General features: G+C 36.2%; 1 protein-coding gene across 1 annotated transcript; it reads right to left on the reverse strand.

Moving 5' to 3' along the window:
- Positions 1 to 1,442: 1,442 nt before the first annotated feature.
- LOC131029196 (subtilisin-like protease SBT4.3) lies at positions 1,443 to 4,977 on the reverse strand. Its single transcript, XM_057959591.2, has 10 exons — positions 4,878 to 4,977; positions 4,681 to 4,778; positions 4,443 to 4,589; positions 3,976 to 4,081; positions 3,299 to 3,815; positions 3,018 to 3,121; positions 2,688 to 2,915; positions 2,488 to 2,596; positions 2,140 to 2,353; positions 1,443 to 2,021 (listed from the first exon to the last, which is right to left on the reverse strand). The coding sequence occupies exons 1-10, from the start codon at positions 4,964 to 4,966 to the stop codon at positions 1,474 to 1,476; spliced, it is 2,160 nt and encodes a 719-aa protein (XP_057815574.2). The 5' UTR covers positions 4,967 to 4,977; the 3' UTR covers positions 1,443 to 1,473.
- Between the last annotated feature and the right edge of the window lie 14,025 nt (positions 4,978 to 19,002).

Consider the following 19,002-nt stretch of genomic DNA (forward strand, 5'->3'; position numbering starts at 1 on the left):
GTCCACAAGATGGACAAATTTTGTTAGAAGTCGAACTTTTCACAATCTTGCACACCTGATTTAGTAATCAAATGAGAAGAAGTGTGCAAGCTGCCCTTTGGTGTCAAAGGAGTTATAAAGTATCTTGCTTTGCTTGTGATGGTTCCTCTAGGATCACTGACTATGACGAGATGTGTTGGAGAGATCTAGGTATAATCATGTGCCCATCTAATTGTAACTCTTCTTCTATTGATTGTTGGTACAATGAGCTGGCAACCGTGTTCCCCACTGCTAATTCTACCTCTGCTATTTCGTCAAACATCTTTGAGGCAACTGAAAATAGCATTTCATTGGCCATAATTTCTAACCCTTCTTCATACAATTGATTCTCCCGATGAGAAGATAAGGAAAGGGAAGGCATAGGGACTTCCAGGCAAGTACAAATCTGAAAATTGTTAACTGGACCATTGTAATGTATCCTTTTCTAATAAGGGAGATCCATCATTTGTTCCATCTAAAACTGAATCAAGATTTTTTGTGTGGGACAAAAGACTAACTGGCCCTGAAGGGCAGATGGAACAAGGGGGGATCCCCTTAGTTCTTTCCTGGATTCAACTTAATTAAAGCAATAAGAAGCAATGCTGGGGGGGGATGGTTCCACCAAGGAATAAGTTAACAGATTGGGAGTGGTGGAAGTCTGAAGGAAAAACTGCAAAGTTAACCAGGTTCTAATAGAGGAGAAGACTTGGAATAACTTCTCTTGCATCTCTAGGTTGTGCAAGACATTGAAATCAACCTCTCGGGGGAGGGGAACCTCTTGTTCTGGGAATAGCTTAGTTTGATGGATGGAGCTTAGAGGGTGAGATGCAACACACATAAGCGGGTCAGAAACGTGATCACTGCAAATGTTGATAACAAGTTGATTAGGACCTTGGCATTGGGTGTTGTAATGACCCAGAAGGTCAGCAAACTTATCCACTGTGGAAGCATCTTGTATGACTACTTTTTGGTTCCATGAACCCCATTTTGAAGATATAGGCAAAGAGTCTGGAAGGGGGTTATTGAGATTAAGAAGTAAACACACTCTAAGTGTTAGATGAGTGTACTCAAAAGGAATAAAGTTGTGCTTGACAAAGATGCCCAGTTTGTTTGCAAAAATCTCAAAAGATGCCCAGTTTGTTTGCATTTAATTATTGTTAGCATCTTTGATATTTTTTTATAAATAAATATCTATATTGTCATTTATAAAATAATATCACAAATAATCATAAAATCACAATTATAGAATCCATACTAAACTAAATTGGAAATATTTAATTCATCTCTTTAAAACTCATATTCTTTTTCTATTAGAACTTTTATATGCTGATCTTATCTAATCATGTATGTCGATGTCTTCCAAACAAATTTGAATAACAAAATATAGCTAGATATTTGTGTTCCCACACAATGTATTGATTTATTAATATGAAGTATTGGACTTCAAATCACAAGCTACATTGAGTTAGCAAAAACACTTATTGGGCTTCTCACAGTGTATTTTGCATAGCTCCATGATAAGGCACCTGAAAGCAATGTGTTGTTAACTAGAGATCCACCTTTAACTGTAACAACATATGATAATTTTTGGTTTAGCGATGAAAATGATAATATGTTTGGTTCAACCATCACTTTGATTCCAGAATGTGAAGTAACAATAGCCCTGTACGTACTTTTTGCAACTCCTACATTTGTAACAGTTCTCAGGAATTCAGCTTGAAATGATCTTCCTGGAGCAGTAAAAACCATTATTGAAGGGTAGTTTAGCTCTCGTGCTCCATTTTTAACTTTTGTTATATTAGCACAGCTGCTATAGTCTCCTGTCACCAAACGCAAAGTGGTATCATTGTATGCTTCATCCATACAAAGCATTTTCATGTAATCATTTACACCTGCATCATAAACAAGCCCTGGATCGATTGCCTTCATTGGATTGATCTGCCCAGCCCCATAACCAAATTCTGCATCCCTATTCCCTGGCAAATTTGAATCCAATTCAAATGCTGCATCACAAGTTAAAATGTTATGGATTTTGGTTTTGACAAAACTAGTTATTGGGTTTTACGTGAAATTTTCATCAGATTCTTGATTCACAAGAGACATACTCAAATGAGCAATTACCTGTAGTCATGAGAGCTGATTTTATAGCAGCAGGGGACCAATCCTGATGATAAGACTTAACAAACCCTGCAACTCCTGCAGCATGAGGGCATGACATGGATGTACCTGACATTATGTTGAAGTTGGAACGCCTTTTGTCTTCTGGCCAGCCAGAAATTGAAATATTTGGTATGAAAGATGCTAGGATTTCCAAACCTGGTGCAGTGATGTCCGGCTGATGTGCAGTGATGTTATATTCCATGGAACAGATATGTCTTATAATTAAGCTTCCAACCAATTGGCAATTACAGAGCATTGATTTAATTTTGTTTATAATATAATCTAATATTATGAATAAAAAATGAATACCTTGAGAATATCCAATGTGAATGGATTGTAACCCCGCGATGAGAATGAAGCCACAATTGGTGCAACTCCATTGGAATTAGCAGTTTTTTTAATTTTTGCAACTGGAGACCTGATGGATTACAAATATAAGTAGTAAAATGTTAGAAATTTTTTCCATGGATCTCAACCTATTCATTTTCATTCTCATTATAAAACTTTACCTCGTTGAATTTACGTAAGACAGCACAATTTTTGCCTGTTTACTAGTTATCGATGATGCGGGGTTTAAAAATGTTGAAGCCTCATTAGGACTTGCATCACTAATTAAAATAGCACCCACACCATCAGCAAGATAAACTGAATGATCTGGAGAATCCAAATAATCTGTATTGCAAATGACAATCTTTCCTTTCACTTTCTTGTGATCCAGAGAACTGTATTGACAATAACTGAAAAATCGTAGGAATAATAAGAACATTGAATAAATAACTCGTATTATAAACATAGCAAGTTTTTTGAATTCCACTACTCCTTTGCGTTTTGTTTGTTACCTAGAGTTAGCTGAAGTGAAGCCCCCAGAAACATTAGCAACGTCCCCTCCATATACTAAAGGATACCATTGTTTCTCCATCGTGTACGTGTTTATAGCAATCCCCTGTAGAGTTTTATTCAAATTAAAGCTCTGAAAGTTAATTCTTTTGTGACCAAAAAAGTTAAAAAGGATTTTTTTTTTCTATAATTTTTTAGTTGTTAGGTCACAGATTCAATTGTTAAAAGAAATTAATTTCAAAATAGAAAATTTTATTCTTAAAATATTATTTCAAAATTTTACCATAATCGAAATCTTGTTTCCTAAAAGAATTTGAGTCTTCATCTTGCGATCGATGCTACTTGCTGCCACAGTTAGAGACCAAGGAGCATTATTTATAACAGATGGTATATCAGGTCCAGAATTTCCAGCAGAATTTGCTAAGAGAATTCCCCTCTTCATTGCATGAAATGCTCCAATGGCAATGCTATCTTGAAAGTAGGGCCGAGGAAAAATAAATCCAATTGACACAGAAAGAATGTCCACACCATCATATATGGCATCATCAATGGCTGCAAGAATATCTGCATCATTACACCTGTAAGACCAACAAGCCTTGTACATTGCAACCCTTGCACCAGGGACTCCACCTCGACTTTCCCCTTGAGCAATACCATAAAGACTTGCATTTTTTATAAAATTCCCAGCAGCTGTAGAGGAGGTGTGTGTTCCATGGCCTGCTGAATCTCTTGGAGAAAGGTATTCCCCTGTAGGTAGTTCTCTGAGGGAACTACGATAGAACTTTGCTCCTACAAGTTTCCTGCAAATAAAATCATATACATAGTGTAATTTAATTTTCCTAAAATTTTTGGCTCCAATTGTATATGTTTTTCTTTGGGTGCAGTCTATTAAGATTTCATGCATAAGTACACAAGAACTTTATGCAATATATCAATAATATCAGTAGGAATGAGTCTAACCTATTGCAAGCAGGAAAACCTGATGTTGTGTTGCAGCCACCCCTCCATTTGGAAGGAATAGGACCTATTCCCTTGTCTATAAAACTCTCTGATTCTGGCCATATTCCTACAACATAACACAGATGTAAAAACTAATGACTAAATCCTTATGACATTAATCACTATCTTGCAGTGTGTTTCTAATTACTTGAAAAAAAATCACAAAGATTTGGATAGTCTTGTTAAGAACTTTATTTTCATCTAATTACAAAATTAGTCCCTAACATGACAACATGGTGAAAAGATGAATTGAAAAAAAAAATCAGAAAGAATAAATTCTTATATTTTTGTTTACGATGTATCAATTTTGTAGTATGAATTACATATTTTTATTGGCTTCCAAAGTTTAAGATCTCACCACAAAATCCAGCATTTTAAGTTGATTAAGAACATTATAAGCTTAAACACTATTCTCTTGACAAATTTACCTGAGTCCACAAGACCAATGATGATGTCGCTCTGATAATCCAAATGATTTGTTTGAGCAGATGCAGGGAAACCGATGAAATCCCACGATCTAGTAGTCAAGGGTTGCAGATTCTTGCTCTCAAACACCGAAACCACGCCATGCATATCTATACTTCAACAACAAGTAAATCTATATAAAAACTCCGTAAAGAATATATATACACCTTTTCTTTCAATATATTTTGAAAGTAGTTTTACCTGATAGTCTTTGGACATAGGACGGAGAAAGCATTGCTGCAAACCCACGAAAGCTCTTCCCATAACTAACCCTCAAAGACTTCTTTGCTTCCTCGTAGCTGTAGCAATTTTACGATGATCTATTAATATAAAATCATTCCAAACTCGTGATTGTTAGCTTAATTTGTTAGACATGAAAGTTAACATATAGTAGTAACCTTCCATGTACAGATTTAAGCATTCCAAGGTACACAGAAGAAGTTGCTTTGAGGGAATTCACGTCACTTTTTGACGGATTAGAGCCCATGTAGACTACATAGAGCTAATTTGACACATGAAATATTGTTCAGTCAGTAAACACTATTGAAATACTTCAGAGTAAATTAAACTGTGTGCTCTTGTTTAAGAAAAATAACAGTAAAGACATGCCTTCTTATCAGGCTCTGCAGACCCCAATGTGCAGAGCAACATCATCACAAACAAAAAAGCCATCGCAGATAGCAATCCTGAAAAACTATAACGTAGCGTGTCTTAATTTATAGATTTTAGAAAATGCATGAAAACATTCCTGATTTCATTGTCGTTTGATCGGCAGAAAATTATTGAATAAGGATTTGAAGGGTCAACTAACCTCATCGGCAGGAAATGTATGGAAACATTTAAAGAAAACAAACCTCAGCGGCAGCAAATGCATGAAAACATTAAAAGAAAACATTCTGTCATTGCTTTTAGATCGGTTGAAAAACACCCGAATAAGGATAAAATTATGGCCAGAACGATGATTTTAAAGACTTATAACGATTTTGATTCCAACACCTTCTCACTTTGGTAGAAAAATAACCACAATGACAGAATGAAGAAGCTATGGAAGGAGCAAGTGACAATGGTCAGGGATATGGAAACGTATTTTGTTGCGTAAAATGAAGGAATGTTGTTCAATGCCTAAGACAAATAGAAGGAAGAAATGGATGCACAAGGACAATTAAACTTAGAGAACAGTATGAGTGAGCTTAAAGAAGCCATTGACAGGTGGTTCTTATTCTTTTAGCAGTTATGAAGGTCTAGTGTGTGCAAAAGAGTGATTACACCTAATCTAAGGAGAGATTTTGGAACACAAAACATTAATGTAGAATTAGTGCAAATGGTAAGAGAATTGAACACCCATGAGTTAGGAAAACATCCAAGAAAGTGCATGCATAGATGTGAGGCTCAACAAGGAACATGTAGGAAGATAGGAACTAGCTAGCGGGAAGTTGAGGTGAGGATAGCCAACAAGCATAGAGAAAGGAAGAAGATTCATATTGGGGGTTTAAAAAGTCGTTAATATCATGCTAGGACAAGATCTCATGATCTCAGGGAATGAGTAATTAATAAGAAGAGGATTGTGGGAAAAAAATACTATAGGTAGTTGCATCGATAGTTAATAGAGGCTAAGAAGGAGCTATGTCTAGTATCCAACAAGAAAAAGAGGTTGTGAGTAGTTTAGAGAGAAAAAAGTACACGTGTGGAGTAAGTGCACAAAGATGGTGGTAAAAAAAGTGGACACCACCCAAAAAAAACATGGAAAAAAAAGCAACATGTACGTGGTTATAAATTCGAAATCACCGCGTACGCGCTCAGGTCCGTTGTTCCCGAAGCGCGCATGCATTACTTATAGGAAAATGAACACGTACGCACTAATGAACCCTAAAGAACCACGTACGCGCTGTCTGTCAAAAAAAAAAAAATTAAAAAAACTGGGTGTTATTTTCTTGTGACAGTCACATTTTTTCCCCATTTTCTCCGCCAAACCGCACACGGGGTGCCTCATTTCTCCTCCAAACACTATGGATCAAGGTTAATTTTTGTTAATTTTTGTCTTTCTTTCCCATTTGTTCAATTTGTTTTATGTTTTAAATTTAATTTCATTAATTTTTATAAGGTTTTTTTCATTTTTTGTTTCAAAAACCGGATTCTGATAACCCACAACCAGAAAAAACAAAATGCACCTCCTGAAAACCCAAAGGATACACCCCCAATTCCTCCTTTTGACCGCACACCTGAAACACAAGAGCAATTAATTAATCAATTAGGGCAAAATACATCTAAAATCAATAGACTAATTGATAAATTGAAAACATCCGAACTTGAGCATCATAAATCCCTCGCCACTAGCCTAGAAACATTAGCTAATGGTGTCATATTTGTTTCCACACAAATTACAAAATAGGGAAACTTTAGGGATAGGTGTCGTCAATGCTATGTTGATGGGTTATCATACGAGAGAGTCAAAACCAAAAATATTAGTAAACAACAAATATGTGCCCTTTTTATTGATCCTAAAACTAATTAGTTGTTACCTCTTAATGCAAAGAGGTTTCTCATACATTGGTGTACCAATGTGCAGATGAAGAATCTTTTTTGGCAGAGGTGGTGGATGGTCTTTGATGATCCACCGTGTAATAATTATGAGGTGCCACTGTATTTTTTGAGAAAAGTATACTATGAGTTTGTGCTCAATGTGTGGCCAAATTATTTTGACATGAGAGAGTTCCATGGTAGAAGTGGTGGCTCTGCCCAAGATAGACCAGGAGCCCGTAGACGAGTAGCCCTTGAGAATCATCGCCCCCTAGCACCCAAACCCAAGGTGCATCAGGCTGTCCCAGTAGAGCTAAAAGAGTCAATGGAGCTACAAACTCTTCAAGTAGCCACAACATTGACTAGTGCCATCATTCAGCATGGGACGTCATTAGCACACCCTATTGTACTGGATGATGAGCCATTAGTTTCTCCAAGTGGCGACAGAGAGCCCATTCAGCATATGTGTGTCAGTTGCTCGGGGATAGATGATGTGGCCAGTGCAGATGGATCCACAGCTCATCCATGCACGATTTGCGGGAGTAGATGTCAAGCCCACACGGTTGAGGATTTCGCATTGACAGATGAGTTGATGGACATGGTGTTTGCCCATCAACGACGGACAGAGGTGTGTTGATTTAAATTCATAACATTTTATTTATCAGTCACTTTAAATTTGTAATTACATAAATGAATTTTCATTTATAGATCGATTTAAATTGAGACAAATAATATGCATTTCAAGATGCAGCAGCAATATCCCATACTCCTCCCCCAGTTACTACAACTGCAACTTCAATGCCTGAGGTATAAATTTTGTAACATGTTAAAATAGAATAGTACACTTTGAATTCAAAAATATTACAAGATATACTAACTAGATCTTTAATGCTTGGTCCAATTTTTGGTTTGTAGGTGTTGACAAGGGACCAAATGTCCCAGATTGATGGCATCACGCTCTTAGCGATCGATTTTGGCCTACAAAGCTATACGGTATCATATTTTGTACAACCCTTTTTATGTATTGTTTTGATGGAATATGCAAGTCATTTTATACTAGATTTTTAAATTATGTTTAATATATTATTTGTACTAATATCTCATGTTAATTTTGTTTTTTTAGGGTAACCCCTCTACATCTAGGCCTCATCCTAAGAAAGAGAATTCCTCAAAGATGCCAAAACATGGGAAGAAGGTTTAATTGAACACATTTTTAGTTGTACAATTGTTTAAAAATGTTGAAATAAAGTCTTAGTTAGGGTTTGTAGATTGATTAGTGTTTTTTTGTCTATTTTACATGTACAACGGCCATTGCGCTATGTGGATTTGTTGAATGCACCTGATTCGCTTGTGGATCAAGAGAGGGTGGAGGTATGTATCTCTACTTTATTTTTTTTATTTCATGATTATATGCACGTGTACATGTGAACTTGTGATAAATTATAATCTTATAATTTTTTCATACATGAAATATCCATAGTTGTTTCATCAATGGCAAGCCCTCCTCCGTGCACTAAAGAAGTATCTCAGGATCCGGTACACTTTTGTTTGATATATTACATTAATTATTTTTAATCTACAATACTTATCATTATATTAATTGTATTTAATCTTTGATCATTTTTTGTATAGGTAATAGCGACAGTTGCTTCATCGATGGTGAGCCATCCTCAGTCCATTGGAGAAGCATCTCAGGGACAGGTACGTCAATGTTCTATATATTATAGCTTTTAAGTGTTTTTGATATATTTATGTCAGTACATTGTATTAATTGTACATTTAATCTACAATAGACCCCTTCACGGTACGACCATAACGTGGATCCTTTTAAGTATGTCTTCAAGAAAACTCCTAAGAGTGACAAGGAGAGGAGAGAAAAGACATTAGCTCCTAGATCAGCCAATGAGGTAATCTACATTTCAATTGCAAAGGAATTATAGTTAAATGCATAGTTATGTTGTTAATTGTGAACTATTTTCTATAAAAGAATTCTAACTTGGCTTTTGAATTGTAGTTTTGCAGCCATCCACAGAGCCGCGTACTACATCGAAGAAGCTTGATTTTGATGATCCGCCATAAGTTTAGGATCATATAGTGTTAGTTTTGGTCATAGAATGACCAATACATGTCGATATATTCTATATTTTTATTGTATATCGATTTGGACATGACATATGCCACATTTTTATAATACTTTTATTGACTTGGCAGACATGCTTTTTTTTATCTTTTTAAATATTGATATTCGATCCAATAAATGTGTACTGAGTTCATTATTTTGTATTCATTGTATTTTGTGGCTGTCCTTTTATAAATTTTATTGATCATTTGCCTATGTAATCAATAATATGAATATAAACATAAAAAAAAATTGATATAAAACATTGCAGTCGTGGAATATGATTTGATAAAATTTATAAAATCTTGAATTAACCCTACAAAACTCCTTGTATTCAGTTCATTATTGTGTATTCGTTGTATTTGGTGGCTGCCCTTTTATAAATTAAAATGAATATTTGCCTATGTAATCAACAATATGAATATAAACAACAAAATTCGACAATATGAATATAAACAACAATATGTGTTTGGTGTGAGAGAACCCTCACGCTCGCAATGGTCAAATTTTGCTTGTCGTGTGCGCAAACCGACATTACGAGCGCATCCGAGTGGGCAGGTTTACGTTAGGCATGCTCCTCTCATGCATCCCAAAGCATCGGAATGTCGAAAGTCATACCCTACCGATGCGATATCTCAAGTGCCCCGAGTCCAAAAAGTGGTCAAACTTTGATGGACCGTTTCTTCCAATCCAGGACACATATGATCGATCCGTTTGAACCTGTGGGGTTGTGTGAGGCTCCTCTACAATAGCCTATCTCGGGTTTTGACGACTCAGAGCCATTTTCAACTGGTAGCATTTTTTTGCCTCCTATAAAAAATGTCAGTTGCATGCAATGCAAAGTTGCAGGATTCACTAGAATTGATTGGGTTCGTCGTGTGCATATTCCGATATCACGAGTGCGTTCATGTGGGAAGGTTTATGCTTGGCATGCTCCTCTTGTGCATCCCAAAGCACCAGAACATCGAGAGTCATACCCAACCGACACAATCTCTCAAGTGCCTTGAGTCCAAAAAATTGTCAAACTTTGACGGACTGTTCCATTCTGAAGTTTCTTCTGCAGATTTACTAAAAGAAATAGATTTTAGAACAGTTTATATTTAGTTAATCCTACAAAAATTGAAAAGTAAACGTGCAATTGAGAATAGATCTTGCATACAAATATTGAAACACGTCACATAAATTAGAGCATGCAAATTGTTCGAAACAATTACTCAGAGAGCAAAGGCAAAAAAAATTAGTGGCGAACAGGGTGGGACTTTACATCACATAAATTAGAGCATGCAAATTGTTTGAAACAATTACTCAGAGAGCAAAGGCAAAAAAAATTAGTGGCGAACAGGGTGGGACTTTACATTCCATTATTGGCATTTAGAACCGTGCCTTGCATGAAAATGACCAAACTTCATTCTAGTTGATGAAGTGCTTGCAACTCCTAGTGAAGTAACCTCTTACGGTTTTTCCCTTGTGTTTGGGTCACATTTGTGCTGTCATGGAATGGATTGCAAATGTTGTCACCCTCATCCTACTCCATGTTCAGGAAACCAAATGTTGATCCGACTGATAGAGATATGTTATCTCCTAGTCCCACCTCTTGCCTAGGTTTCCTTTGGTGTTGCAAGTGTTGACGGATGCATCCAGGGTGTCAATTTGAGGTAGATAATTCCCTCATCCTACCCTTGTGTTGTGTTCATGAAAGAATGTAATTGCAGGATTAGGAACCAGTCGTCATCATCATGTAGTTCCATTGAAGCAGAGCTTCTCTGTTGAAGAGTCTTATCTATTTTATTATAGAAGTCTTTGCAAAGTATCTTTTTGTAAAAGTATTCTTAGTTTAGTGTGTTATGAGTTGCATCTGTGAACTTCGTCCATCCTGTGGATGTATGTCCAACCTTAAAGAAGGAATGAGAAGTGTGCTGTAGATTTAAAATCGGACTGTATCTTAAATGTGTTCTTTCATAAGGATGGAATAGTCCCTGTTGGAGATGAGATTCTAATAGTATTATGGACAATTACAAAATTTTTGTGTGTTGGTCTTTGCTCAAAGAGTGCAGAAATGTTATTAATTTGTATGACTATGTTCTGAGCTATGAGATTTTTACAAATGTCAAAGTAAAAGAGAGAGCTCGTATAGTCTTTCAATTCTTGACTTTGTACTTTGTGTTTTTGAGTTGGTGCTCATTAAGATTGCAGTCTTTGTACTGAGTCGGTGCTTATTATGTGAGTAGATGCACAATTCTGTAATAGGGTTGGTGCCCATTCTTAAATTGTGAAAGTTTTCAGTGTCGTGGTTTTTTATCCAGTTGGGTTTTCCATGGGATAAATCTTGAGTTCTTCTTGTGTCCATTATTTCAAGTCTACTATTTAGTTGTGTTTATTTAACTAAAAGTTACTAAGATACTGATTCACCCCCTCTTAGTCTCTTTGTCTTGTTTTTCAAGAAGATCCAACACCTATTCTCACTCTATCCCTCCATATACAAGACAATACTATCGGGCAATGACTTCCATAAATCATTATTGACACATATCATGGCATAATTGAAATACAGATAATGTCATCAAGCTTATAAATATGAATGTTATCTCACTGATACATATGAACAAAAAAGCATTCTAAATACAGAGAACCATGTTTGTTAGGATATTAGGATTTGTCAAAAATTATGATATTGTACTATACTTAGGATATAAGTTTACCTGTCCTCAAGTTTTCAGTGAAACGAGGGATTAGTTATTGGAGAACACTACTGATAAATGCATGTAAAGTTATATAGAGACTAGTAGATAATAGATGACCTCAAAAAATCAAAGCAAAAAGATACTACATGTAAGTGCAAGAGAATGTGCAACACCACATGCTACACGAACAAAATGAAAATCACGAATCCCTTTGACTATGCAAGGATGAATAAAATCCACAATACCAATAGCATCTCCATGCCCCAACTGACCTAGATCTGTTGCACCCCATGACACTAATGCTCCAACATCTGTTATATAAAAATTTAATGAAGCATCTTTTTTATTATTAGAACAACCAGAAACTGCAAGCACAATTTTATGATCTTTCTTTACAACTTTTACATATACTGAGATAATTTATGCAATTATACCAAAAGCAACACAATACAAACCTGCATGTAACTAATCAACCAACTATATTAAGATAATTCTTCAAATTCTAATGCATTGTAGTAGTGTGTATTTGAATAATCCAGCCCTGACTAAACTATTAAATAAACTATCCATGAGAGTACATTCCAAATTTAGTTTTGTTATCAAAAAAGTGTTACAGAGAAACAAATCATAACTTGAATTGCATATCGTACTCCAGAGATAAATATTAATCCATTGATACATGTTATGGCAATAGTAAGAGCTTGGCCACAAGCCACATGTGATATGCGATATGTGTCTAAAGCAGATATATGAACATGAGATAACTGTGACTCTCGAACTCGGGCTCCTAGCTGACCAGAATCATTATTTCCTGTCATATATAGCTCTCCCTCACCTAGCACAAGGACCATCAAAATCTGTCAAACTTCCTGGATACAGGTTCTATGAAATACAAATGCTTCCATTTTGACCAGAACAGCTTAACTTTTTTTAAAACCTTTAGTCTAGACAAATGAAGATAAGAATAGGCAGCTATAGTATAACCTAAGGAAATCAGTGTGAAGTTCATTGGTTGCAATATGCACAATGTCCTTGTCCAATAATGACCTGATAGGTGTTGGATAATTGCGGCCTTTATCATCTCCCAAGCCCAGCTGCCCAAGATCTTCACTTCCCCATGCAAGAACTACAAAATTCAAATATAGATTTTCAATGAATGAAAATTTTAGTTCACCAGTTACTGCAAAAATAACTTGTTAAACATTTGCCTCTCATACAGAAGAGTGGGTCTTCATTTAAAGAAAATTTAAAATCAAATATCCATGTTTGACAGTTGCTGTCAAATTAATATAGAATATAAGTTTGATAAGTGAAACGTTTATTTCAAAAATTGCTACAAGATTAACTCTTAAATCATATGCAACCTATAGATAAGAACATGAAATTGTTTAAATCAAGACTAAATTATATTTAAAAAGTGTCTTGCAAATTAACCATGCAGCTCCTAATATTTCACAGAAATTATTGCTTGCTAAAATTTACAAGATATTGTCACAACCTACAAGAGAAACAATAATTCAAATAAAGATCACCATACTACTCGCTGAAAACTCGACAAGTTTTCAAAACCTCACGAGTTTTTTTGTTTGGCGAGTATTTACGACTTTAACTCACTGAAGAAATTTGCCGAGTTCATTCCACCCTCTGCGAATAGGCATGGTGGTAATGCACCCTTCTCTAGGAGAAGGTTGATGTGAAAGCCCTCTTCCACCCTCTGCAAGTAGGCATGGTGGACCCACCCTCTGCAAGTAGGTATGGTGGGTATCATAGTGTACTTGTTCACTCTCTACGAGTAGGCATGGTGAGCCCACCCTCTGCGAGTAGGTATGGTAGGTATCGTGGAAGAAGTTCCATGATGAGTTTGTTCACCCTCTGGGAGTAGCCATGGTGGTAGTCACTACGTGACTTGGTCATTTAGAAGAAATCCTCCCTAGCTAAGAGGGAGTGTTGATGTGTAGCTAGGTCGAATCCCTTTTAGGGCCAACCTAGTACACAAAATGCTAAGTGGTTTGTCGACCTTAGCATTTTGATATTTTACTTTATTACATTAACCCTATTTGGGTGATGGGTGTAACTTTTATGATATATGTAACTTGTGATGACATGATAGGTCAAGACCTATTCATGTGACTTGTAAATGCATTTAAATTATATTGTATCTTGGCACCAAAATGCTCAAGGCTGACTAGTAAACAAGGTGAAGCTATGTGTATATTGATGTGAGAATACTCTTATCTCTAGTGTGGCCTAAACTTGGGATTAATCATTAATGTTTTAAGAGCCGATTTCTTCAAGTGAGGATAAACTTACCTCCCTTGTGTGGGTTTTAATTACCATCAAATATGTAAGAAGTGAAGACTTCCAATATAGGATACATATGATCGATCTATTTGAACCTGTGGGGTCACGTGAGGCTCCTCTACAATAGCCTATCTCAATTTTTGACGACTTGGAGCCATTTTCAATTGGTAGCATTTTTTTGCCTGCTACAAAAATCATCAGTTGCATGCAATGCAAAGTTGTAGGATTGGCTAGAATTGATTTGGTTCATTGTGTGCACAATCCAATGTCACGAGCTCATCCAGGTGGGTAGGTTTATGCTAGGCATTCTCCTCTCGTGCATCCCAAAGCACCGGAACGTCGAGAGTCATACCCTACCGACGCAATCTCTACTCAATCTATGACCCCTATGACCCAATAATGACTCAAATAATTCTCCATGATTATACAAGAGTCAAAAATTCTCATGATTAACCTTATCACAACACATAAACTCAAAACATAGACACAAAAAATAATCACAAAACATTGTCACATATTATTCAAAAATTTGCCTTAAAATATGGTCAAATCAACTCTTGGCTATTTGAATATACAAAAAAATTTCTTACAAATCATCTCATGGGATTTTATACAAAATTTGACATTACAATATGTGCGATTCAGCTCATTACCATTTTAATATAAAAAATTTGGCATCTACATATGTACAAATCAGCTCATTGCCATTTAAATATACAAAATTATGCCCCTAAACATGTAAAAATCAGCTCATGGGCATTTATATATACAAAAACCAAATATAGAACAATTTGTCGATGATATATACATAATTCTCAAAATCATTCTACTCTGAACTGTAGAATCAATCAAGTGAGCCTTCAGGATCGGCTCTAACCCATACTGTGTCAAGTATTGCCTCATGGTCAGATTCACGAACTTTCCATAAAATCTTGTTATGAGGTCTACCACGATACTTCATCAAATGATAATTTTTTGAAACAACAAGGTTAGAGAAAAGAAGAATACGTATGTGTGTTTCAAAGTCCTCAAACAACCAAACATCATAATTCTTGATAGGGTATCTCCTAAGCCATGTTCTTGTCACAACAATAGACCCTATTGGGTACTCAATACCCTCTCTATCAGTGATTGTGGTTGTCAATTTTCTTTTTGGCTCAACACAACGACACAAATAGTAACTTGTTCCTTCTTCATTGTTCTCTTCGGCAACATCTGCATACACATGACCTACATTTTATAAAGTGTTAATTAATACCAAAAATAAAGTATGATGTACAACAAAAGGAACCAAAAAGAATACTTGCAAAAAAATTAACTCAAAAAATCACCTGAATCCACTAGGTCGGATACATAGTCAAAATCCAATGATGTCTCCATCTGGCTCAATCGTAGTGCTTTGGGAATTTGATATGTATCAATGGGAATCAATGGTCTACAAGGCCATTTGTCAAGCCGCTCTTTTGGTTCACATTCTTCCCACAAACAATACATGCATGAAGAGCAAAAACATACCATCTATCTCGATAAATTACCTATGAACTTGAATTTGGACTCATGAATGAGTGCATGTTACTCGATCCTGCAATTGTACAACAATATAGATAGTTTTCAATGTTAGATTCACTGATCGACCAAAAATATATATGAATCCTTGACGTACTTGGATTACTTGGACCCATCGTAGACATACCATCGCAAAATTATTTTTGCATCTATCAACTCAACACCACCTTTGTACTTCAATTCTTCTCTAGCTAGGGTTCTTTTTACACATGCTCATGCACCATCATGCTCTCCCTTACCATGTCTAGCCTCGGTGAAATTTCAAAAATGTTGTACACCGCTTGTCATATGCATCCTTGTCAACCAATAAAACATCCTTGCATTCTTCAATTGTGTGGTGCAATTATCTGACCATATTAAGTGTCGGTTGTATCATATGTTTCTTTCCCTTAAACTATCATAGAAAACTTTAAAACATCCTTGTACAAACTCCGATGAATGAATTCGATCATCACTTATGTAAAAGTGATACTCTCTTACAACCTTTCTATTCTCCTTTGTGCTATCTGTAGCATCCTAAAATTGCAACACTTGCAATTTCGATTGCATTTGGGTCTTCACGATGGCAACGCAACACTAAACCTGAATGGAGACCCCGAAACTTGTTCATGACACCAAAAACTACATTTTTCAGCACCCTGGCCTGATCCTCCTTGCACCCTACTGTCCCTGGAGGTGGGACCATGGCGCCCAGCGCCCTGGTCCCCCAAGACCATGGCGCCCAACGCCCTGGTCCCTGGCCCTATTTTGGGCCCGGTCTCTTATGGGGCTTCGGGTCTTTAAGTTTGCAAATTGGAAAATAAGGTTGCTATGTCGGCCCAAGGTCGAAAAAATCAGTCTTTCAACCCTAATTGGCAAGTATATAAACTACATTTCCTCTCCCATTTTGAGGAAGGGAAGGACATATGTGTGCAAGATGTGGAAACAATATTCAAACATTCAAGCATTCAAGCATTCCTTCAAGCAATTGATCATTCTAAGTTTCCATTCAAGGCTAGGTGTTGCATTCAAGACAAGGATTCAACCATTGAAGAGGAGATCACTTACAACATACAACATACAACAACATTTACACCTTCGCATGCAAGAATACAAACATTCTTACAACAAGGTATCAGTACTTGTTTACATTACAATCATTTACATTTACAGCATTCTCATTTCTTGGTTAATTCCAAAACCGAGGTTTGACCCAAGGGCAAACCCCGAATCCCTAACCCCCCAATCGTCCTCTCTTTTCTGTGTGTAGGTTGCAGGTACGCGGCTGTAATTGAAGATCTAGAATCCTTGTGCAGAGATGAACAGATCCCCTTTCGTTTCGCGGATTTTTCGGAGGACCGTGTGCATGCTGGGCGCCATCGTCCCGTCAACTTTCGCTCAAATTTGCAGGACAACATCGTCTCGACATTTTACTACAAATTCCAGGTCCGCAGCTTCATCCTATATTCCTATCTCTGTTTATAAGAGAATCTTTCTCACTTTACATGCATTCCTAGCTCAATCCTTCCATCTACATTCTTTACAAAAGAGGGTAGCCTTGTTGTCTTAACCCTTGAAACTCATTTAGAATCCAATCTTGCATTGTGTGGGATTGGATCTTGTGGGTTTCAACCCCTCTTTTGAATGTAAAGTCCCTCCTAAGTGAAAACCGTCAACCCTAGTGACCTCCTTTCTCCCTCCTTGGAGTGGTGGGGGGAACACTTAGGGTTCGATCGCGATTTTCCGCTTTACATTTTGGTGAACCCGACGTGAACATCCTTTCTGATTATTCATGGTTAGATCTGAAAAATTGGCTTCCTTGATTACATTTCCATGTTTGATATTTTGCAAAGTTTAGAGGTTAATTGCATAAAAACCCTAAATTTTCTTTTTAGTAATTGAGCTTGTAAAATGTTTAATTGTTAATGCTTGTTTTAGATCTACTCTTCTATTGCAAATTATCAATTCATATTTGTGCTTTAATTCTGAAAATTAAGTGGTTAAGTGTCAAAACCCTAATTTTTAAAACCCTCTTTGTTCAACCTTTGACTGATAATTTCACTGATCAAAACATCTCCAAATCGGCTGTAACTTTGGATTCCGCAACAAAATCATAATATCTTTCATCCCTAAAAATTTAGAAAAAAGTTGCGAGGACCATGTGCACCCCGAGCGCCATTGTCCCCGACATTTTTTTCGAAATTTCGGGAGCTAGATCTTACTGTATTTTTCTGCTAAAATCCAAAATCTTGGCTGATTTTATCAATTCTAACACTTTAAAAATTAAAGTCAAAGTTGGTCTAGTGATTGCTTGGATTAAGGCTCCTAATCATTCAAAAATTGTTGAAATTGAAATTTTGTGTCAAAATTGTGTTTCTTACTGTCCTAAATCTGAAAAGTGTGTTGGCATTCATTCAAAGTTTCAGTGCTTTATTCAAATTCTTGCAATTTGTGACTTTTGAAATTAAGTGTTTAATTGCAACAACTTTGATTTCCGCTCTCAAAATCAAATTTTGCGTGAAATTGAGTCAACTTTTAAATTTCAAAGCTTGCATTGCTCATAGTATTCCCTCTAAAATCATAAAATTCAAAATTTCAGTTTCCATCTCTTTTTCAAAATTCAAATTTGGCATTTTTCAACAATCTTGGTAGGGTTCAATTTTGAGATTGCAACTTTAATTTGGTCTATCTACAGATCATAAAATCACTCAATTTTTTCAAATTAGCTTTAAAATCATCATAACTTTCATCCCTGAAAATTTCAAAAAAAGTTGCGAGGACCGTGTGCACTCCGTTCGCCACGGTCCCTAACATTTTTTATGAAATTTCGGGAGATTGTCATGATTGCATTTAACAGCCTAAATCTAGGAGATTGGCTGATTTTATTGAAATTTGCTACCTCTAAATTCAAAATCTTCTCTCCCTCTCTAGTGCATGTGTTTTACAACAATAAGCCCTACTTACACTATTCCCGTTAGACGAAGCCGTAGAATTAAGTATTTCCAAGGTTTAACTACCGAGGAGATGGAACCTAATTTGAATGGCCTCTTTAACGAGGACACGGGTAATTCCTCTAATCCTTTTAATGATGAAGAAGCTCTCCATGAGGTTTCTGTAGAAAAACTTTCGAAATTGGATAACCAATTTGATAATTTTCAACAATGGATGTCTCAAGAGTATCCGATAGTCAAGCTCTTTCATTAATTGAGGGTCTAAAACGTATGGTTCAAAGTGATAAGAATGGAATTGATATTTTGCGTGGTATTGCACACATTGTGGATTCGAATGTGATGCCTATGAAGAGTTGTGCCGAAACTTTAGGTTATACACAACCTCCCACTCAAGTCAATCATTCTATTC

The sequence above is a fragment of the Cryptomeria japonica genome, chromosome 3 (genome assembly GCF_030272615.1).
Source record: "Cryptomeria japonica chromosome 3, Sugi_1.0, whole genome shotgun sequence".
NCBI lineage: Eukaryota > Viridiplantae > Streptophyta > Pinopsida > Cupressales > Cupressaceae > Cryptomeria > Cryptomeria japonica.

Bases quoted from the DNA above. Each gene is read 5' to 3' on its own strand.
- LOC131029196 (XM_057959591.2), bottom strand. From the start codon at position 4,966: ATGGGCTCTAATCCGTCAAAAAGTGACGTGAATTCCCTCAAAGCAACT. The intron at 3,122-3,298 runs GTAAAATTTTGA...AAAACTCTACAG, and splicing joins GAAACAAGATTTCGATTATG to GGGATTGCTATAAACACGTA. The intron at 2,354-2,487 runs GTATTCATTTTT...ACTGCACATCAG, and splicing joins TCACATTGGATATTCTCAAG to CCGGACATCACTGCACCAGG.